The sequence below is a fragment of the Ziziphus jujuba genome, chromosome 6 (genome assembly GCF_031755915.1).
Source record: "Ziziphus jujuba cultivar Dongzao chromosome 6, ASM3175591v1".
Taxonomy (NCBI): Eukaryota; Viridiplantae; Streptophyta; class Magnoliopsida; order Rosales; family Rhamnaceae; genus Ziziphus; species Ziziphus jujuba.
In genome coordinates, this window is record NC_083384.1 from 27,394,813 (window position 1) to 27,416,492 (window position 21,680).

At 30.5% G+C, this 21,680-nt stretch overlaps 2 protein-coding genes across 2 annotated transcripts; one reads left to right on the plus strand and one right to left on the minus strand.

Moving 5' to 3' along the window:
* Nucleotides 1-7,271: 7,271 nt before the first annotated feature.
* LOC107429879 (probable copper-transporting ATPase HMA5) lies at nt 7,272-12,698 on the plus strand. Its single transcript, XM_048464041.2, has 6 exons — nt 7,272-7,696; nt 9,075-10,466; nt 10,576-10,830; nt 10,942-11,064; nt 11,147-11,626; nt 11,791-12,698. The coding sequence occupies exons 1-6, from the start codon at nt 7,367-7,369 to the stop codon at nt 12,205-12,207; spliced, it is 2,997 nt and encodes a 998-aa protein (XP_048319998.2). The 5' UTR covers nt 7,272-7,366; the 3' UTR covers nt 12,208-12,698.
* LOC107429902 (glutathione S-transferase T1) lies at nt 12,555-16,211 on the minus strand. The gene is made up of 7 exons (XM_016040675.4): nt 15,987-16,211; nt 15,783-15,856; nt 15,330-15,390; nt 14,549-14,602; nt 14,033-14,112; nt 13,428-13,633; nt 12,555-12,953 (listed from the first exon to the last, which is right to left on the minus strand). Exons 1-7 carry the CDS (start codon nt 16,073-16,075, stop codon nt 12,741-12,743), a joined length of 777 nt encoding a protein of 258 aa, XP_015896161.2. The 5' UTR covers nt 16,076-16,211; the 3' UTR covers nt 12,555-12,740.
* Nucleotides 16,212-21,680: the final 5,469 nt, after the last annotated feature.

A 21,680-nucleotide genomic window follows, 5' to 3' on the forward strand; every position in this document is an offset into this window, starting at 1 on the left:
ACACGTTGCCCTTGCTTGGATCAAAGAGAAAAAACTAACTCAGCAAAATACAGTAAAGCTAGCAAGAAAAACGGTAAAAACCGACCAATTTCTCTCTCATGCTTACAAGCCTTCAATGAGCAGCTTAGCTTCGGTCTTGACCAGTTTCCATGACTTCTTAATGATATCAAATGAACTCAAGAAGATTTGACCCCATTTTCCACTGCTCGAAATTTATAAATCCACCAATACCGCTACCCGGGTCCGTATCAGCTCTCACCACTTGTATGCTCAAAATAAGCTTTGTATTTTTGGGTATAGACAAACCTTCTTAAAAATGAATTAGTCCCTAGATAAAAACAGCAAGATCGTCCTTAAACCTTTTAGCTTGAGCCTTAGTGATTGGTCCGATCTTCATCTGTATCGGATTAACACTTCAATAGGTTGTCGGTTGTGTGGACACATGCGGATTTGCATCAAGAAGTGAAAGACTTCGTTTCCGTTACTGGCCATTGAAGGCTGTTGTCTGGAACAAGGAAATAATTGTAGGGAACAAGAGCTTGATGTTGAACGAGAACATTGTCGTACCAATGGATGCTGAAGATATACTTAGAGAAGCTGAAGGGCAAGCTCAAACTGGAGTTCTAGTATCAATATACGGGGAAGTGGCTGGAGTTATTTCCATATCCCTTCCAGTAAAACCAGGTGCTCAAGAAGTCATTTCCATACTCAAGTCCATGAAAATTAAATGTATCATGGTTACAGATGACAATTGGGGCCAATTCTATTGCCAAGGAAGTTGGAACATATACAGTTGTTGCAGGAGCCTAACCAGCTCAGAAAGCAGAGAGGGTAAAAGATATTGCAGGTACAAATAGTTAGTCAGTCAGGAAAAAGTTTATTTAATTAATTTAGAATCTATTTTACAACAGTTCATTGTGCAGTCCTTTGAGGTGTTTGGTCAACATCACCAGCTACCTTGTATTTATTTACCTTTTCTAGCATAAAGACTTTTTAATCTATCGGCAATGCATAACCGTTGTGCGTAAGAGCCTTTTTTCAACTCGGATCACCCAAAAAAATCTGTAAATATTAATTAAATTGCTAAGCGATCACTTAAAAAAGACACCTGTAAATATTAATAACAAATTACTTTTTAATGAGTAAGTTTAGGTTTTACAAGCTTTTCTCATGTAATTAATAAGAAACATACATATACATAATAATAAAAGGATTCATAAAACATTGCCTATAATTTATAAATATTGAAAGGAAGTTCTCTTATTTTGAATGGTAAATTGTCCATATTGCGCCATTAAGTTATGATTTCTTCTCTTGTAATTTTTTTTATCTTACTTGTTTTATTATTTAATTTTTAACATTACTTTAACATAATTATTTTAAGAAAATATTATATCAACTTGGAATTCTATTTTAAATAGTCTTATTTTATAATTTCATTTCGAATTCTAAATCATAAAAGTAAATTACACTAATTAATAAATGATTTCTATTAATAGTGATAGCATAACACAATTCTAGCCATTGAATCTAATTTTGTTGATACGTCAGAAGTTGGCAAATGTAAATTGAGATTTTCCAATTTTTTTAGAAATGGAGAAGATACTTAAAACCTCTTTTTTGATCTATTAGCTTCTTCATTTATCTCCTAAAAATCTCTTTTTTGATCTATTAGCTTCTTCATTTATCTCCTAACTTGTAAGATCCCAACTATTTTATGTAATAAAAGATAAGTTACTTATTTTTTTGGCCACCCAAAAATGCTTACAACTGCTTTGGCGAGCTGATTAATCATCAGCGATACTATCTTTCTTTTCTTTTTTTTTTTTTGTTTTTAATTACCTTCTATTCAACCAATTAATGACCAAACAAAGATAGAAATGATTTTTTTTTTTTTTTAGGTCAAAAGGATATTTTATTAAAACAAAGCAAAAGAACAGAGTTAAACAAAATCACTGTTTTTAAACTCCGTTGATAAAGCAGTATACTAGACAGCAAATATTACACAGAAATGATTAATTGACATATAATAATTATTATTATTGTTTCTTCATCCAAATGACTGATTTATGGTTAAATGAGAATACTTATGTAACAAGAGTTTTAGCTATTAGATAAATTAATAATTGTTATTTGAATTTAAGATTAATTGTAACTTAGTACCCTGTATTTAATGGATTGCACATCAAATCTCAAGTTCAAAATGTTCCACATTGATCTTTTAATCTATGATTTGTTGTACATTAATCCAAATTACAAATCAATTAATAGAAAGTTTACAAATTTAAAAAATTGATTAGTTTTCTCAATTTACAAACAACAGGAGCCAAGAAATAAATAGATAAATTGATTCACTGATTAATGAAAAAACTAGTCAATTCTAATCAAATTTTAAACATTTAATTAATCAATTTGAAAATCAATTTAAAATTTTAACTAATGTAAAATAAATTGTAAATTAAAAACCTAATATGAACATCTTAAATTCAAAAACTTCATATAAAATTTGATTAAAATATAAAATACTAAAATGTAATTGTCCAATTTAAATATAAAATCTTGAATGACATGAAAAATTATTTGTCTTTGCCACTTAAAAATTCTTTATTTAATAAAGTAAGAAACTCCCTCCCTAGAGAAAAATAATTTTTATATCGTTGTTGAACTTGACCAAGAAATAAACATATATAAATCCATATATGAGTTCTTAAAATACTAATTCCCTGAGAGACACATATATAGAGAGAGAGGGTGGGGGGTAAAGCCACTTGTAAAATAGAAGCCAAGCAAAGCAATGATGACTTGATGTGGTGTATATAGAAAGAGTAAGAACAAAAAACTTCCAAAAAATAAAATAAAATAAAATAGAATAAACGGATTAAATTAAACGCGAACACAATTAATACCAAAATTACAAGCAATTTCCTAGCAAATGACAACTCAAACCTTATGATACATGTATACATACGTGTATATATATATATATATATAATATACACAAAATGGATAGCCTTTCTGGGTTGTGTTGCCGTGTTGTTAACCATCCTTAGCACGATTCATATGCATATATATTAATATGTGTATATTAGCTACATTTTCTTCCTTGTTTGTTGTTAGATTCTAAAGTCCTCAACTTATGAATATTATGCACCCTTATAATGCTTTGATCTGCTTTACTTACCAATTAAATTAGATTTGGACTTCTATAGCCTTGAAGACTTTTTTTTTTTTTTTGTTTAATCAGAATTTAATGGGTTATCTCAATATTATTTTGTTATTGCTAATTTATACTGCATTAAATTAACTTTGTCAATTCTCTTAAATAATTAAAAATGGAGAAACAAGTTACTTATCTATCAAATATGCTGATTAATCTTAACATACATGCAAATATATAGATATACATACCCGGTGGACGTACGTGGAGCCTCCATTTTTATGCTTACCTATTGATTCCTATTATCTTAATTACAAAATTCAACTTGCTTAAAATTAAACCAAACAGTTTCAACCATGTATACTTTTAAGATCTATTTGCTGCGTTGGATTAGATTAACTAGATTGAACTATACTACATTTTAAGTGTAATCCCTCCAAATTAGGCCAAACTTAAAATTGATTTAGCTAAATTCTAAAGTCTATATCAAACGACTCTTAGAATGTATTTAATATGCACAATAGATAAAGGAGTAGAGTAGAATAGCTATTTAGTAGGATCAACTATTCGTATATTTGTTTTATTTTAAATTTCAGAACTGTCTATTTCATAGAAATAGTTATTCATCCATTTTAAATAATGATTATATTCTATTTGAAAACTCATAATTACCATTCATTCATTTGAAAAATAACAATCCTTGTCATATTTAAAATAAATTCAAATCTATATTGATTATCTTAAACTAAACATATATAAATAACTATAAAATTTAACTTTTAATTAATTTTTTTTAATCAAATTTGATGTTTTTGAAAAAAAATTATGAACTCTAGATATTAAACTTAATTCAAGATAATAACCAAACGTATTAATATGAATTCATATCTATTACTTTTTTTTATTTTTTTTAATTCATATGAATAGATATTTTTATTTTATTAGAAATAATTATTCTATTTCTAATATATCAAATGTACCATTACCCTTAACTCACTTTATGTATAATAATCTAAATTTGAGTGTGAAAAGCACTTGGAAAAATTCAATAGAATGAATGTCATGAGCTATTTTATAAATAAACTATATTATATAGTAGGTCAAGTGTAAATTTTTTTCCTCCTAAAAAATCAACTTCTTTGGTGGAGAGATTTCCTAATGTAAGAGTTTACATCTATTATAGCAAAATTATATGAATATATTATACATATTAAGTGAAATTTCATTTAAACTTTCTTATTTTTGCCTTAATTACAATTAGATTTTATGTTTTTAACAGTTAATTTTAACTATAATTATATTTTTTCAATATCATTCAATCATAAAATGTAGATTTTTAACATTTTAACGATAAAAATTAACAAAAAAAAAATTGATAAAGGAATCTATTTTAATAGATATAGAATACTAAAGAGAGATTAATAATAATTTTCAAAAAAAATTAAAAGAAAAATTAAATGAAATTTACCATATATATTATAACATACATTGTCAGGTAGAGAAGGTGGTCACCCCACAAAGGTGGCTACAAAACATTAGAAAAGAGAGGAGACTCAAAATTAACATTTGGGTATTAATAATGGTGAGCGCAAACTGAAGTTTTTATATGCCATATTATCTGGGGCTGCGTGTCATGCTGGTGAATTATTAGTACGAATTGATATATATTATTGGAATTTACTGTAGGATTTTTGTCATTTTATTCAATAAACCACATACAATTTGTTGTGCTCTGCACACCTATCTTTGCAAAACTAACTTTTTTTTTTCTTTTGCAAGAAAAGAAAAAAATTTCATGTTGGATTCAACTAACGATTGATTCAGTTTGGTAAATTAATGGTACATCCACAATCTTTTTGGACATATATATATGTTTGTGGTCCTTAATTGCTCTTTATGTATATCCAACTAGTGCTTAATCTACCTTGCATAAATAAACAAATCAAATTAATTTGTACAGTTTTAAGATTAGTTGGTGTTATTTTATGCTTCTTGTTGCAAAATTACATCGAAAAGGATCGAAGCCTAACCAACTATATGTACCATTTTTAGGCTTTCCCTCTCAACTCCATATCATATATCACTTACTGAAAAAAGTTGGAGACCTTTTTATTGGCCATCCTAAAATGTTTCTTTTTCTTCACCAACTGAACAAATTTAAAAGTTATTGCAACTCCTCTAAATCATCACAAATTTTGTTTGTTAGTTATCTTATTTTTATTATTTATTTATTTACTTTTTGCTTCATATCATTCTATCACCGTGTGTGTGTATGTATATATATATATATATATATATACAATATTGATTTGTGGTGAACATATTCTCATTTTATATTAGAAACCATATAAATATAATTATGGTATGAATAACATTTCCCTATCTTTTATTTATTTATTTTTATATATTATGGGGAAGGAATTTGAAACCAACGGTTTATAATTAGAGATTTTAACATAGTAGTATGAAATTAACCAATATAAGAGTTGTTATATATGGTTATACTTGTAGTAATTACCTTTTTCTTGCCCTGTATTTGTCTATATAAAATGGATGATAACATTATCTCATCTTCTTTTATTTATTTATTTATTTATTTTTGGCTAAAATTATCTCAACTTTATTTATCTGTGCTTTTATGTCATTCTTGTATTCTTTTTGTTAATAGCACTGTAATGGCAGTGGACAAGCATGCTTTTAATTTGCTTTATCTTACACTGTGTATCGTCGAATGCGTGCATGTTCAAGCATAAAAGGCCCAAAAGCTTGATTTTATATCTCCTATGACATAAATCGATATTACAATAACATTTGAAATTCTATATAAATTTTTATATAGCTTTTCTTTCCGACAAGTAAGCTAGTCTTTCATTTTAAATATCAATTTGCTGGACCAACCAGGATGTTTTACACAAAATTAATGACGAAAGCTGAAAGATGGTCCTAGCCTAGCTAAGAGTTTACAATAAGTTTTTAGGGCACTTAAATCAGAGCCATTTTTATTATTTATATGTCGTTTTCTTTATTTTTGTCCATGTCTTCCTCAAAAAATCATGCAAATAAAAAGATCCTATTATCCTACCCACACAAAAGAAAAACAAAAACAAACAAGTAAGGGGAAAAAAAAAAGAAAAAAAGAAAAAAAAAAGTTAGAGCTAGCGTATAGAAATATACTTTGCTTTGTGCTTCCATCCTTTGTAGACAACACACTAAAATCATTTCATTTATTCCTTTCTAAACATTTGGCTTTTCTTGTTGAGTATGATTGATATAGAGCCTCAACTACTCAACTTTTGTGACCATAATAACCTATACCCTTTCTACTATTGCACCATATTATGTACCTCATAGCTCATTTTAATCCCTAATTAATTAGTTAATCATATTACTTCAACTATAAGAATTTTGAAGCAAACTGCCTAGATATATCACTAATTGTCTGCTCAAAGACACTTTTTTCCATCTCTAAGGACTCTAAAAAGCTCAACCACCTAGTGATGCTTTCACTTCAAGTAGTACATGTAATAAAACAGGTAATTGCAGTACAAAATTTGCCTAATCAAATAATCATTAGTGTCCCGAACGACTCAGTTTGCTAATATTTTTCTTCAAGAGTGACACAGAGTTCGAATTTCACACATTTTTCAGTGATATTAAAGATAAAATAATATTTGATCATTTTGAGTATAAATTACAAGATCTTATTATTATATATCTTCACCTTATTTTTGGACAAATCTAAAATCGAATATAATATACACTTTAAGTTGTGCATTAATTTTCATTTACTTATTTGAACTTTAGCCTATCAGAACTACCATGTTAGTTACCAATAAATGTTAAATGTTCATTAAGGGATGCCAAATGACATTTTTTTTTTTAAATTAAGATATTTACATATCATCTTATTTACGGCTTGACTGGGCCATACAAATTTTTGTGCCATCATAGTAAAATAAAAAGCATTCAAAACCCACATATAAAATGGTAGGACCCTTTTCCCACTAAATTGCAACCTGAATTTTATTATATTTTTTTCCCCTTTTTTTCTCTCTTAAGTTTCATAGTACAAAAGATAAACCATATAATAACATTAATATTATATAATATATATATATATATATATATATATATATAATAACCAGGCAACCATCTACCAACTTAAAAAAGCTTCAAAACTTGCAGACAGAAACAAGAGGTCATTCATTCATGGCAACCAAGTTCATTAATCAACTGAGAAGTTGCATTTGCAATGATGAGAGCTTGGCTTCCATGTCTCCAAGAGTACCACACTACACTCCCTCCATGACCAAGAGCCCAAAAAGCTTGTCTCCCCATGAAAACAACAACAACAACTACAACTCCGAGGAACGCTCTGATCAGTTTATGAACGCTGTGTTCCAAGTCACCGGAATGACATGCTCTGCATGTGCTGCTTCCGTCGAAAAGGCCGTCAAGAGGCTTGCCGGAATACGCCAAGCCTCGGTCGATGTTCTAAACAATAGAGCTCTTGTTCTATTCTATCCCTCCTTTGTTACTGTAAGTAATTTGATTTTCTCTCCGTTGGTTTTAATTTTCAGAAGGATTAATTGTCATGGAGTTTATATATATATATATAATAAATAATATATAACTTTAATATTTATGGAAGAAGTACTAGAGTTGAATCTTTTACATTTTTCTTTTCTTCTTTGGGTCGTCTCAAAGCCAGCGCGGCGCCCCCCCCCCCACCCCCCAAAAAAAAAAAAAAAAAAAAAAAAAAAAGAAGAAGAAGAGAAAATCCAAAAGATTTATTCTCTGAAAAAGTATATGATGTTTCTCTGCTTCTCCACATTATCCAAAATGATTAAATATATTTTTAAGAGAGAATTTATTATTAAGATTAGAGAAATGAAAATTCAAAATTTGTTGGTTTTTTTAATATATATAAAAAAAGGGAGATTAATATATATATATATATATATATATGTAATTTGGTATCATTACTTTTCCAAAATGTGCTTGCTTACTTTTTGGGTCCCTCCTATAATACATGATTGACAACTAGATTCTCAAAACTAGTCTATCAAAATTTCAATTTTGAACCAACATTAACTCCTACTGGTTTTAGATAATTAATGTGTTTTCTGAGTGGCCTGAAAAAGTTGTTTCACATGCATTATTTGTTGTCCAACTAATTTTTTGTCTTTTTGGTTCTCTCTTATTTATCTGAAAAGGCCCTTTTGTAGTTGCTTGTAGAAAACACAAAAACTTTTACTGCTGTGTCATGATTGCTTGAAGTGGGATTAGAAAGAAATTCCATGTTTCCCACAATTGCATGTGTTCTTAAAACTATAATATCCTTTCTGATAAAAAAAGTTCAGTTGGGTTTTGCAAATATGGAAATTAGGCTAACCAGGTTCATCCTAATTCAACTTGGAAAAAGATCCAAAACTTTATAGCTTTACCTTCTTCAGCTCCTTTTTGTCTTTCTCGTTCTTGCCAAAACCATCTTGATTTTACAACACAAATTTATATGCTTTGTTTAATTAAGTACCAACCTAGACCTATAATTATCACCAACCAAAAAAAAAAAAAAAAAAAAACAGATCCTGCCCCTTAACAAAAATGGTTCTTAGTAATTGTATCAACTTTGAAATTGGCAATAGGCCTTTTCCTGATGGGAAAATGGTTTCTAGCCCAACTTGTGAAAGTTCATGGTTTGCCTCTGGCTTCATTGAGACATTGCCATTGGACAACGTGTGGAACCAATGCTGCCACATGGCAGCGTCTGTATGGTGCCAGCTCAACCACAAAATTTGGTGGATTTTAATTTGCTAGTACTTATTATGAAAGCTGGAAAATTTGTATTTCGCTGGTACAATATGGTCTGCAACTCTTTCAGTAGTATTATAACTGTTATTCAACATTTTTTCAGGAGGAAGAGATTCGTGGGAAAATTGAAGATGCTGGATTTCAAGCCACTTTGATCAAAGAAGAGAGTAATGCAAAATCCATACAAAAATGTCGAATTCGTATAAAGGGAATGACTTGCACATCTTGCTCATCCACTGTTGAATCAGCTTTGAATGCACTTCATGGTGTTCAAAGCTCAAATGTGGCTTTAGCAACTGAAGAAGCACAAGTTCATTATGATCCCAAGGTCATCAGCTACAACCAGCTCCTTCAAACCGTAGAAGATACTGGTTTCGAAGCCATGTTAATCAGTATAGGAGAAGATATAAGCAGGATTGAAATTGAAATTGAAGGAATGAAAACTGACCATTCCATTGCAACCATAACAAAGTCTCTCCAAGCTCTACCAGGTGTTCAAGATGTAGATATACTGCCTGAACTCAATAAAATCTCCATTTCTTACAAACCAGAATTGACAGGACCAAGAACTTTCATTGAAGTAATAGAGTCTACTGGTTCTGGCCATTTCAAAGCCATGATATATCCTGAAGGAAGAGGAAAAGACTCTTATAGACAGCAGGAGATTAAGCAGTACTACAAATTCTTTTTATGGGGCTTGATTTTCACTATTCCAGTATTTTTAACCTCCATGGTTTTCATGTATGTTCCTGGAATAAAGAGACTGTTAGACGCCAAAATTGTTAATAACCTCACTATTGGTGGGATTTTGAGGTGGGAGCTGTCAACTCCGGTGCAATTTATCGTTGGCTGGAGGTTTTATATTGGTTCTTACAAAGCCTTGCGCCATGGTTCTCCTAATATGGATGTTTTGATTGCTTTAGGAACAAATGCAGCTTACTTTTACTCTGTCTACACAGTGTTAAGAGCCGCTAACTCCAGAGACTTCAACGGAGCTGATTTCTTTGAGACCAGTGCAATGCTTATAACATTCATTCTGTTGGGGAAGTATTTGGAGGTTTTGGCTAAGGGAAAGACTTCTGAGGCAATTGCCAAGCTTATGGAGTTAGCACCTGAGACAGCAACATTGTTGACTCTAAATGAGGAAGGAAATGTGATTGGCGAGCTAGAAATTGATAGCCGGTTGATACAAAAGGATGATGTGATAAAGGTTGTTCCTGGTGCAAAAGTAGCCTCGGATGGTTTGGTTATATGGGGGGAAAGTCATGTCAATGAGAGCATGATAACAGGAGAAGCAAAGCCTGTGTCGAAAAGGAAGGCTGATTCAGTAATCGGTGGCACCGTGAATGAGAATGGGGTGTTGCATGTCAAGGCAACAAGAGTTGGATCAGAGAGTGCACTGTCACAGATAGTTCGCCTTGTTGAGTCTGCCCAAATGGCTAAAGCTCCTGTCCAGAAGTTTGCAGACAGGATTTCTAAGTACTTTGTGCCATTGGTAGCTAAAAACCTATAATTATATCCTCTTTTTTTTTTTTTTTTTTTTTCTGAATTCAATTTGGACTTGTATTAAGAAAACTTACTGATGGAAATCTTTCTTTTTGCAGGTTATCACATTTTCATTTTCAACTTGGTTTGCCTGGTTTTTGGCAGGAAAGTTGCACAGCTATCCACATTCATGGATACCATCTTCCATGGACAGTTTTGAGCTTGCACTTCAGTTTGGTATATCGGTTGTGGTAATAGCCTGCCCTTGTGCTTTAGGCCTAGCAACTCCTACTGCTGTTATGGTTGGTACAGGAGTTGGTGCATCTCAAGGTGTGCTGATTAAAGGTGGTCAGGCATTAGAAAGTGCTCATAAGGTCAGTAGGACTTTGTTTAGAAGTTTTGTAACATCTTCTTCATCTTTTCACATGTGTCAAATGCCTGCTGAGTTCTCATGAATCTGAAAATTGGATAGTCATCTTGTATAGGTGAACTGCATTGTGTTTGACAAGACGGGAACTCTCACAGTTGGGAAGCCAGTGGTTGTTAACACAAGACTCTTGAAACAAATGCTACCTCAAGAGTTCTACGAACTTGTTGCTGCAACTGAGGTATGCAAATTCCAGGAAACTGGACTGATCCTAGTGCGGGTAATATCATATGAATACTTCTCTTGTTGTGTGCTTGTACTAGGCGAACAGTGAACATCCTCTAGGAAAGGCCATCATTGAGTATGCCAAAATATTCCGTGAAGATGCAGAGAACCCTTTGTGGCCAGAAGTACAAGACTTTGTCTCCCTTACTGGTCAGGGAGTGAAGGCTATGGTTCGGAACAAGGAAATTATTGTGGGAAACAAGAGCTTAATCTTGGAGAAGGACATCACTATCCCGACAGATGCTGAAGAAGCACTTGCGGAAGCTGAAGGAATGGCTCAAACTGGAATTATAGTGTCTATTGACAGAGAAGTAGCAGGGGTTATAGCCATTTCTGATCCATTGAAACCAGGTTCTCAAGAAGTCATTTCTATTCTCAAATCCATGAAAGTTAAGAGCATCATGGTGACAGGTGACAATTGGGGTACGGCCAATTCTATTGCTAAGGAAGTTGGCATTGATACTGTGATTGCGGGAGCCAAACCCGAGCAGAAAGCAGAGGAAGTGAAGCATTTGCAGGTGTGTATTTAATAGGAAGACAAAAAGGCATTTCCGAACTTTACTACTACCCTTTTTTCCCATTTATATCGATCATCAGACAAGACAAAGCCCAATTCAGTCGCTTTTGCCCAAAAACTCTACTGTAATAACTATAATTTAGCTCCATTCTTTCTCATGCACAGGCTTCAGGCTATACAGTGGCAATGGTGGGCGACGGAATCAATGACTCACCAGCGCTTGTGGCGGCAGACGTTGGAGTGGCAATTGGTGCTGGCACAGACATAGCAATTGAGGCAGCTGACATTGTTCTTATGAAGAGCAACTTGGAGGATGTGATCACAGCCATTGATCTTTCCAGGAAAACTTTTCTCCGTATTCGTTTGAACTATATCTGGGCATTGGGTTATAATGTGCTTGGCATTCCAATAGCTGCAGGAGCCCTTTTCCCATCCACAGGTTTCCGATTGCCACCATGGATTGCTGGAGCTGCAATGGCAGCCTCCTCTGTTAGTGTTGTTTGCTGTTCTCTTTTGTTGAAGAATTACAGGAGACCAAAGAAACTGGACAATCTTGGGATACATGGAATAAGAATTGAATGAACTAACGGATTTCTTTTTTCTTTTTCGTATGCCATTTACGGTTATATTTCTTCTTGGAAATATCTCTTAGATTGATCAAAAACAGATGAAAATAATGTAACCTTGCCAGTTGGTATTCCATGTGCTCAAGAAAATATTTGATATCAAAAGCAAAATTTCCAGAAAATTCCAGGCTGTTACGAGTAAATTTGGTAAACAAAGACATTCATAGTTGGTCCAATATTTTTCCTTTTGCTGTAAACAAGAGTTTGGAGTTTTGTTTAACAATTGAAGGCTGATAAGCTCTCTTAAGCTTGAATAACTCATCACCAATGGATTCTACCATGATAAGAATTTTGGAGATAAAGTTGGTGCAGCACAAGTAGAAACCTGTTATTTCCATATAAGTTGTATAATAGCACATGTATTAAAGTTTTATGTCATAAGATTCACACACAGCACCGTAGATGTCACATTTACAGCAGGATTAGCCATCACAAGACCCAAACCGCTATGTAAAAATGACAGAATTGTACCTTCGAGTATCTCAACTCTCACATCTTTGAAGGCAGCACCTTTTTAAAGCTTGACTCAGCCTCACTGTCTAGGCCCTTCAACCGACGCTCTTGGAATCTTTCTTTGGCCCTGTAAAGGAGTCGGTGAACTTCATCAAAATGAGGTTCAGTTGCGCTTCTTGTATTCTCAATCCACTGCTGAACTTTCTTGTGCGGGCCAAGTATGTCTATGTGATCCTTCTCATCCAAAACCTAAATACAAGAAATTAGCTTGCAATGAGGTCCAAAATATATATATTCCATAAACAACTTATTTTTATCAGTCATGATCATTAAATTCAGAAAATATTAGAGCATGAAAGGTTCCATAAGAGATATTTTGACCGTAAAAGGTGATCTTTTTTTTTATAAGAAACAACCTTTCATTGATAGGAAATCAATACTAAAGGTGGAGGAGAGAAATCGATAAGAAATCCTCAAAAGAACCAAAAATACATAAGAACATAAAGAAAATAATAAAGACTTATAAACGCATTGACCACCGGACCAAACCGATCTCGGCATGGCCACTCTTGGCTACTAAATTATTTTGTGAAGAAATTTTTGTTCATCAGGCTCCAAATTTCCTGGAAAGTTCTGCCACACCCTATAATAAAATTCTTTCCTCATCTCATGAGAAGTAACAAAACAGAAAAATATTTCTAAGCGTTATGCATCTGAATTTACCTCAAGTTGCATAATTTCGCATACAAGGCTAAGATCTGCAATGGATGGTTGACGACCACCCAGCAGGAAGCGTCCATTCCCCTTGAGCCAAACAGTCTCTATTTTTGACAAAGATGAAGACAGAAGTTTCCTAGCTTCTGCAGCGGCTTGTGGGTTCATTTGAATTCCGAGCACAGGCCCAAGTACAGTATTTTGAACATACGTAGCTGAAATTCATAGCACCAATATGAAGAAATTAACCCACAGATGAGGGAATACTAGGCAAAATTTGATATTCCATATGTTTTAAGTGAATGCAGTGATGAAGGAGATTCCACAACACAATAACAATCAATCACATTATATGATTATTTAATGCCAACTAGAGTTACAAAATAGCCTTCCCAAAAATTTAATGCTAGGACATTACTGCAAACACTGATCCTCTACCTATATGGATTAATGTAATTGAAGGGATCCATCATCATTTACGGTTATCCTTAACCTCATTTCCATGCACCAAGAATAATTACAACAAAAGAAAAGCAAAAACTACTTAAAAATTAGATATGACCCCAAAAAGAAAAAAAACGAAAAACAAAAAACAAGACAAAAACGAAGATTACTTGCACCGCGGCGTAAGTTAGAGTGATGCCAATCCAACACTGAGTTAATTTTAGCTCTCCTAAAGAGATCAGCAGGATACCTGAATAAACGAACAGGAAAGTTACAAGACTTAAAAAGTAGTATAGATTTGATATATTCAAGTTAAGAATAAAATAAAATAAGATATTAAAATATATGAATGATCTTGCAAATTACAATTGATGGGTGCACATTCCCATCTAATCTACTCAGAAATTAGAATCATGTTAAAGAGAGTGCATTTAGCTGCGGTAAGCATATTGGTTGCTCGGCTTGTCTAATTTTCTTCTATATACTTTAACATGAAGAGTCTACTAAACCTCATTTTATTTCAAGTAAAGGAACAAGTTAAGTAACCAAAGGAACTGTATGTTTTCTTCATACTGTTATGTAATGAGATCAATTTGCTACTATAGAGAAACAGAGTAACACCACAGAATTTTAAGAGCCTTTGTTGGCAGAAAGAATAACCACAATAAAGAAGTAACTGAACTTACCAATGATCTAAGACCCCAGGAAATGCACAAGCAATGTAGATGAGAATTGAATGACTGTAAAAAATTTTAGACGAAGTAATTTGGTCAATAAAGTTTCTAAAGTAGGAGATCATACTAAAACACAAAAAAGGTTGCAAGAAGCAGCACTTGTTCTGCATATTTGCATAATTACAAACCTGAACATCAAATGCCAAGTTATTAGATGTCATCCGCAATAAATACCATACACAAACCAACCATTTACGGTTCGATAAATGGCCTTTATAACTTGAAAAGTAATGCAAAGGCATATAAACAATATTGAAGTGCTGATTAACAGCAAAAACTCAAATCACCGGGAAAACAAAGCAGCTTTGTATAAGTTGTTCAAAACAGAACTACATTATCAATATTTTAATCTAATAAAACCACATAGAAGACCCCTGGTTATGAAGTTCCAAGCAGTAGGTGACGTAAACCAACCCAACTATATTATAATATCCTGAACAAGCTGACTGGATAAAAGCTCTTTTACACTTGCTTTAGAAAAGAAGTATTGGCCAATGATGAGTGAACGTCCAAGTCAGTTGAATATACTAACAGAAATATGATCATATGAAATTAGGAAACAGTAAAACAAGTAAATAAATAAAAGTCTTTCACAATGTTAACCTCTTAAACATCCTTACATATTCTCATGTACTATGACATCCCATATACAAACAAAACATCTACCAAGAAAATTACCAAAAAACAAAAAATCCAGGAATTCGAAATTGGGGGGGGAATATTTTACAAATACCTTTCAAACAGCCTAAATCTTCCATCAACAATAGCAGGAACTTGTGCCATAGGGTTTATTTCTGAAGTTAGATAGAAACAGAAGGACCGAAAGAAAAAAAACAAAAGTTTAGGTCAATATTGAGAATCAAATATAAGACACCATGATGCCTCTTACTTACCTCCACTGTAGGGGCACCATAAACATGCATTCATATTTTCTACATATATTGTAAGGACTATGGAATGCCTTCATGGACATCAACAATCAATACTACTTGCATAATTTAAGGTTTCCCCAACTGCAAAATCATTTATTTGCATGTGCTTTGAAAAACCCATTTCATCAATTGGATTTTCAGTTTGACTAACACAATTTTGCTATCATTAACCTCCAACTACAAGACCCCACTTCACCCAAATATATATAAAAAAAATTAAAAACAAAAAGGTACAAGGGGGTGAAAGGCCAAACCTTTGAATTCAGGGGACAAGTGCTGGCGTTTGGAAATGTCTAGTTTGATCTCCTCAAAGTCTATACCATTAACTCTATCAAAAAAATAAATAAACAACCCAATTTTAGCAAATCGTATATTAAAGAACAGAAAATCTATATACTGAAAAAAAAAAAAAAAAAAAAAAAAAGAAGAAGAAGAAGAAGAAGAAGAAGAAGAATTACTTGCAGAAGATTATAACTGCCCGCGATGGCTGGGACAACCTATCTGCATAAACTTTGAGCTTCATAGTATTAGTTTTCCTATTTTCCATTGTGTAAAAATGTTTCCCCTTAGTATCAGTCTGTTTGTGGGATTTGTTAGTGGCAGTGTTTTCTGACTTCGTCTATGATCTTATTCTTATCCGTTCTCATGGAGAAGACATACCCACACTCAAGGCCAAGTTGGAAAATTCTTGATCTTTGATTTAAAGAATTAATAATAAATAACGCATTGGTAAAAAAAAACTAACCAATAAAAAAAATAAAAAATAAAAATTCATTGGTAAAAATAACAAGTAATATCCGTTTAACCTGATTAAAAAGCATATTTAATACATCTATAAAACTTCACAATTATACAAAATTAAACAAAAAAAGAAAAACTAGTCTCATACACATATTCATTTCTTGTCATAAAATAAAAATAAAAAACTAAAAACATAATTGAAAACATATAACTATAATATCTATATATATATATATATATATATATAAAATAAATTATATTTCTTTCCTCCTAAAACTCTCCTCAAATAGGTTTATATTATAAATTAGAGTTTTTTTTTATTATTATTATATACAATAAAATTATCAAAAATATTAATTCTTAATTTATGAAACGGTTTTTAACAAGTCTTAACAGGTTTGACTTGTTTTGGCCCCGACAAATGAGGTAGGGCTAGACCATAACGATGATAATTTCATCTGGATTCGTTGTTAATGGTTATGTGTTATTTTGCCAAGTCCGTACAAAACTTTCACAAAAACTCTACTTAGATAAATTATTATTGATTTTGCTTTTTTGGGTTTTAAAAAATTGTTTTTTCTCTTTTTATCTTAGAAATGTTCAAAATTAAGACTTCTTCCAAAAAATGGAAAATAAGCTTACAAGAAGTCCAATTTTCTTTTAATGAATATATTACTTTCCAATTATATCTTTATATTCCTTTAGAAAGTTACAAAACTACCTGACAAATCAAAATCTTTATTTCCATCCAAACATTCAACAATTTTTGAATGAAAGCTCCTTCTAATAAATCTAACTCATTATTCATAAAAAATTTACTACAAAAATTCTATCTAATAGTAATTTTGTTTGAAAAAATAGTGATTTTATCGTTAGGTTTTATACAAATATAATAAAGATCTAAAAATTAAACCATTTAAATTAATAATATTCAAAATAACAATAAATAAACAGTACCATATAGTAAGAATTATAATGTTAACTAATAATGCAGGTGTCACTCGGTGGCAACAACTACCCTTGAAAAACTCATTATCAAAAGAAAAGAAAAAGAAAAACCACCCTTGAAAAACATAGCAAATAAAAAAGAAAAAGAACATACAGTCGAATATTTACTCATAAGACAATATAAAAGTTTGGTAGTATTTTCCAGCGACTTTATTAACCCTAAGGTGAATTATTTATGGATTTATAGAACAATATATTAATGCATTTAAACTCAAGCCATTAAAAATAAAACAAAAAAATGATTAAGAAAAAAATTTTTTTTTTTCAATCATGACATAGCGGAGGAGAGATTGATATCCAAATTAAGGATTGAGTCATATGCCTATGAGTATAGGCAAAGAAAGTTATGATAATTTTTTATAATGTATGTGAATTTGGTTATATCTAAAAATAGGTTTTGTTACTTATCATTATTAATAGCTGTTATTGGTGAGACCGTATAGAGTTGACACAACATCAGTTAATTAGTTCGTTAAAACTAAATATCTATATAAATATATATATATATATATATATAGCATTTGTTAATTAGACATTTATTGGTTAAACTGTTACTAAACTATAAGACTCATTGGTCATGTATTATTAGTAGTGCTTGGGGTATTAAAATGTGAGTTTTATTATTTGTTATTAACGGTGTCCCTTATAATTTTATATAGTAAATTTTAATTAAAATAATTTTATTATTTTTTATTTTAAAATTTTAAAAATAAATTTTTTAATGTTAATCATTTAAATTATTATTTGGCATATAAATTTTACATAATTATTTCCCAATGATAACAGATAACATTTTTTCTAAAAAATTCAGCAAATAGTTTGCCAAATAATATGACAAAGATAATATGTCATTTTTTTATTAGTTGACAAATATATATAACTAAAATAAGAATAAATTAATCATTTAAGAAATAAGTATAACCAAATAATAAACCAATAAAATAATATCATGGCATAATATTATAGTATTTGTAAATTATTTGGTAAACTTTATGATGCCTCTAGCATTTTTGTATTATATTTACCTACAAATTTTTAAAAGAAAATTCTAACGTCAAAATGATTATGAAATCAAAGTAATTAATATAAAATTAAAGAGTTTAATTTTTTTATATATTTTTTGGATGGTGATTATTTAATTAGTTTTCAATTTTTTATAAAAATTATTTTTCATTTAATGTTTAAAGTTTGCTTTCTAAATTATTAATAACTTTTTACGTTGTAAGAGTAATAATTTTTTATCATTATACTACTTATTTGAAACTTTTTCATAATTTAAGCCTTAAGGGTGTTATTTGCAAATTATTATTATTATTAGTAAATAAATAAGGGCGTTATTCGTAAGTACTAATATTTAATGGTGCTTTTGTATATTTTACCCTAATATATATATATATATATATATATATATATATATATATGATAAATTATACAAAACCCTCTTAAACTCCTAGTTAGTAACAAAAAATAAAAATGAAAAAAATAATCCATAATCTTATTAATCCCTAAACTATGGAAAAAGTTAAAAATAAAAACAATAATGATTTAAATCTTCATATCACCTTTACAAAAAATAAATACCATGAATATTTTTTGAAATCAAAATATTGAATGTATAACAATTTGGTAAAAGAAAAATTTGAAGAAGAAAAAAAAATTATTAAGAAAGGCTTCTTTTTCTTTTTCTTTTTCTTTTTTTTTTTAATTACAACATAAGAAATTTTGGTAGACATTAAAAGTTAAATAATTACCACGTAAAAGAAAAACACAAAACCTATGGGCTTTTTTTTTCTTTTTTTTTTTTTTTTTTTGCTTAAACACAAAACTTACGGGCTCACTACTTTAACTAGTAGTGCCAGAGATACGAATGCTATACAAAATTCAATAATGAATAATTAGTTATATAATATCAAAGGATTTTGTTGTGGTGAGCTACATTTTTTTTTAAGTAAATTACTATTGAGCTACATAAAATTTATAGTTTTTCTAAATCATAATACAGTAGCCAAAGATTTTACCATTTCAAAAGAAATTGGAGTTACGTCTCTTATCCATTTCCATCCAAGAGTTTTTATATGCTTCCTTATGCCCTTTTAAGATCTCAAAAAATGTACAATTTTTTTTTTTTCTCTTAAGAATGCATTCCAAAATTTGTCACGACAAAAATAATAATAATAAGCATTTTTAATAATACTCTTTATTTTAAAGAGCATAATTATAGTTTAAAGAATATCTTGAATAATTTTTAAGAATAAAAATTAAAATTGTTTTTATCAAACTTTAATGATATTCTCTATAATTATCTTTTACTTTGCCTTTTCCCTTTAGCAATTACAATTCACTTTTCTTTTTTTTCTTTGTATTTTTCTCCTCCCTATACCAAAGTAGTACTTTAAAAACTTGAAATATGAAATTATAATAGTAAATTAACTAAAACTGTGCATAGAAAATTGTATAAAAATAAATGATTTCATTAAAAGTCTCTTTTCAGAAAGTTAAACTCCAGTTTTTATTTCAATTTTTCAATTAAAAATGTTTATTGAAATTATAAAAATAAAATATGATTCTTTAAAATAGAGGGAAAAAAAAAAAAGGGTTTTATAGAGTTGGTCAAAGATATTTTAAATACATAAGATTTCTACTTTTCTTTCTTTTTTTTTTTTTCTTGGAAATAAGGATCCATAGTCAGGAGCTAGCATTATAACCTCTCTTTCAATTCCTACAACTCATAAAAGAAGAGGAAAACAAGAAATATCCAAAGAGCCAAAAATGGGATGTAAACAGCCCATTGACAGGCCAAATGAGCTAAGCATATTAGCACTTCTAGGGATCCAACAAAACAACAAAGTAAAGGTAGGAAATTAACTTCAAAATGCTATCCACCAAATGTGCAGCAGACCAAATGAAGGGTTGAATTCATTGCTCTGTTAAAGGTTTTGCATAACACCTTTTAGCTTCACTCTCCACAATTTACCTACCTTGCTCCAACCTTCACACAAAGCCACTGGGAAGGCCTTGTAAATAGCAAGCACCTCAGCAACTTCTGGAAATCTCCATCACCTCCTTACATGTATGAATCGTAATCACCTTCCCATTATGATCCCTTGCAATTACGCGAACAGCATCGAACTGCCTCCCCATCGCAACATCTGTGTTGAGTTTATAGATTTTTTTGCTTTTCCTTTTCCTTACCAATGATTTTATTAACCCACTAATAATTTACCAATTCCCTATGATATAAACAATGTAGTCCACTAAATCATAATTTTGATTTTTTTGAACATCACTGGATGACTGCCGATGTAACTAAAGCAGTGTATGTGACATATATATCCAATGATTATGACCTGCCTTTGCTTGATTACCATAGCATCCACATATATATATATATATATATATATATATATTTTTTTTTTGCCCCCCACAAATGAGAGGGAAAAGAGAAATATATATATATATAAATATTTGTATTGCTGCTCAAAAGAAAAATATTGTATTATGATTGCAAATTTTATTTAAAAGGGAATAAATAAATATATAATTTAATTTATAAAGAAATAAAACAATCAAAGGTTTAATTTATTTTTTCCTTTTTTTTTTTTTAGGTCTACTAGAAACTGTCACGGCTATTTTTTTTTTTTAATGAAATATTTTATTTTTTTTAATGTTAAACTCCCCAACTAAATTATTATTATTATTTTTTTTGGGAGTTTCTTTTATGATTAAATTATTTTGGAGTTAAATAATGGCTATAAGAAGTAAATGATAGTAAATGACATAGACTATAAGAATGGAAGCAATGAAGGAGGGAAGTTTGAGTATGATATTTTTTCTCCAACGGAGGTGTGCCCGAACTTCTAGATGCATTAATTGATAAACCTCGAAAAGGGAGAGTGATAATCAGATATTTGGGGCCCACAGGAATCAGGTGCGTGACGTACATCGTAAATCCAGACTGAGGTTCTTGATCGGATGTTGACTAATCCCATTGATGCCACACCCCATGTCCATTTGCCATTTGGCATTTAATTCTACATTGAATGCATATTAGCATGCATTCCCTTTCCCCATGCTTCCCAACCCCTTCCCAATGCCATTTTCTTTTTTATTTATTTGTTTCTATTTGTATGACTTTTCACATACATTCCACAAGTCCAAAGTGTTTATTTTTTCTTTTCTTTTTTTTAGCTCAATATTTTTTCTTTTCTTTGTGTTAGAAATTAGATATTGGAATTACAGACATTGCATAATAAAACAGTAGATTTTAATACCGTACTGGTTTTATTTATAAAAGTACATTTAAAAAAAAAAAAAAAACAAAACAAAACTTAGAAACGTTGTTTATACTTTCATGCATTCGTACTGATACTGCCAATGAACAGCCCATTGTATGATAAAAATAA

What these genes read in the sequence shown, in the direction of transcription:
- LOC107429902 (XM_016040675.4), bottom strand. Translation starts at nt 16,075, where the DNA reads ATGGAAAATAGGAAAACTAATACTATGAAGCTCAAAGTTTATGCAGAT. An exon ending in CTTGTCCCCTGAATTCAAAG is followed by an intron (nt 15,391 to 15,782) that starts GTTTGGCCTTTC and finishes ATCTAACTTCAG; the next exon opens with AAATAAACCCTATGGCACAA. An exon ending in CCTGGGGTCTTAGATCATTG is followed by an intron (nt 14,113 to 14,548) that starts GTAAGTTCAGTT and finishes TCGTTTATTCAG; the next exon opens with GTATCCTGCTGATCTCTTTA.
- LOC107429879 (XM_048464041.2), top strand. Translation starts at nt 7,367, where the DNA reads ATGGCAACCAAGTTCATTAATCAACTGAGAAGTTGCATTTGCAATGAT. An exon ending in TCTATCCCTCCTTTGTTACT is followed by an intron (nt 7,697 to 9,074) that starts GTAAGTAATTTG and finishes ACATTTTTTCAG; the next exon opens with GAGGAAGAGATTCGTGGGAA. An exon ending in AACTTGTTGCTGCAACTGAG is followed by an intron (nt 11,065 to 11,146) that starts GTATGCAAATTC and finishes TGCTTGTACTAG; the next exon opens with GCGAACAGTGAACATCCTCT.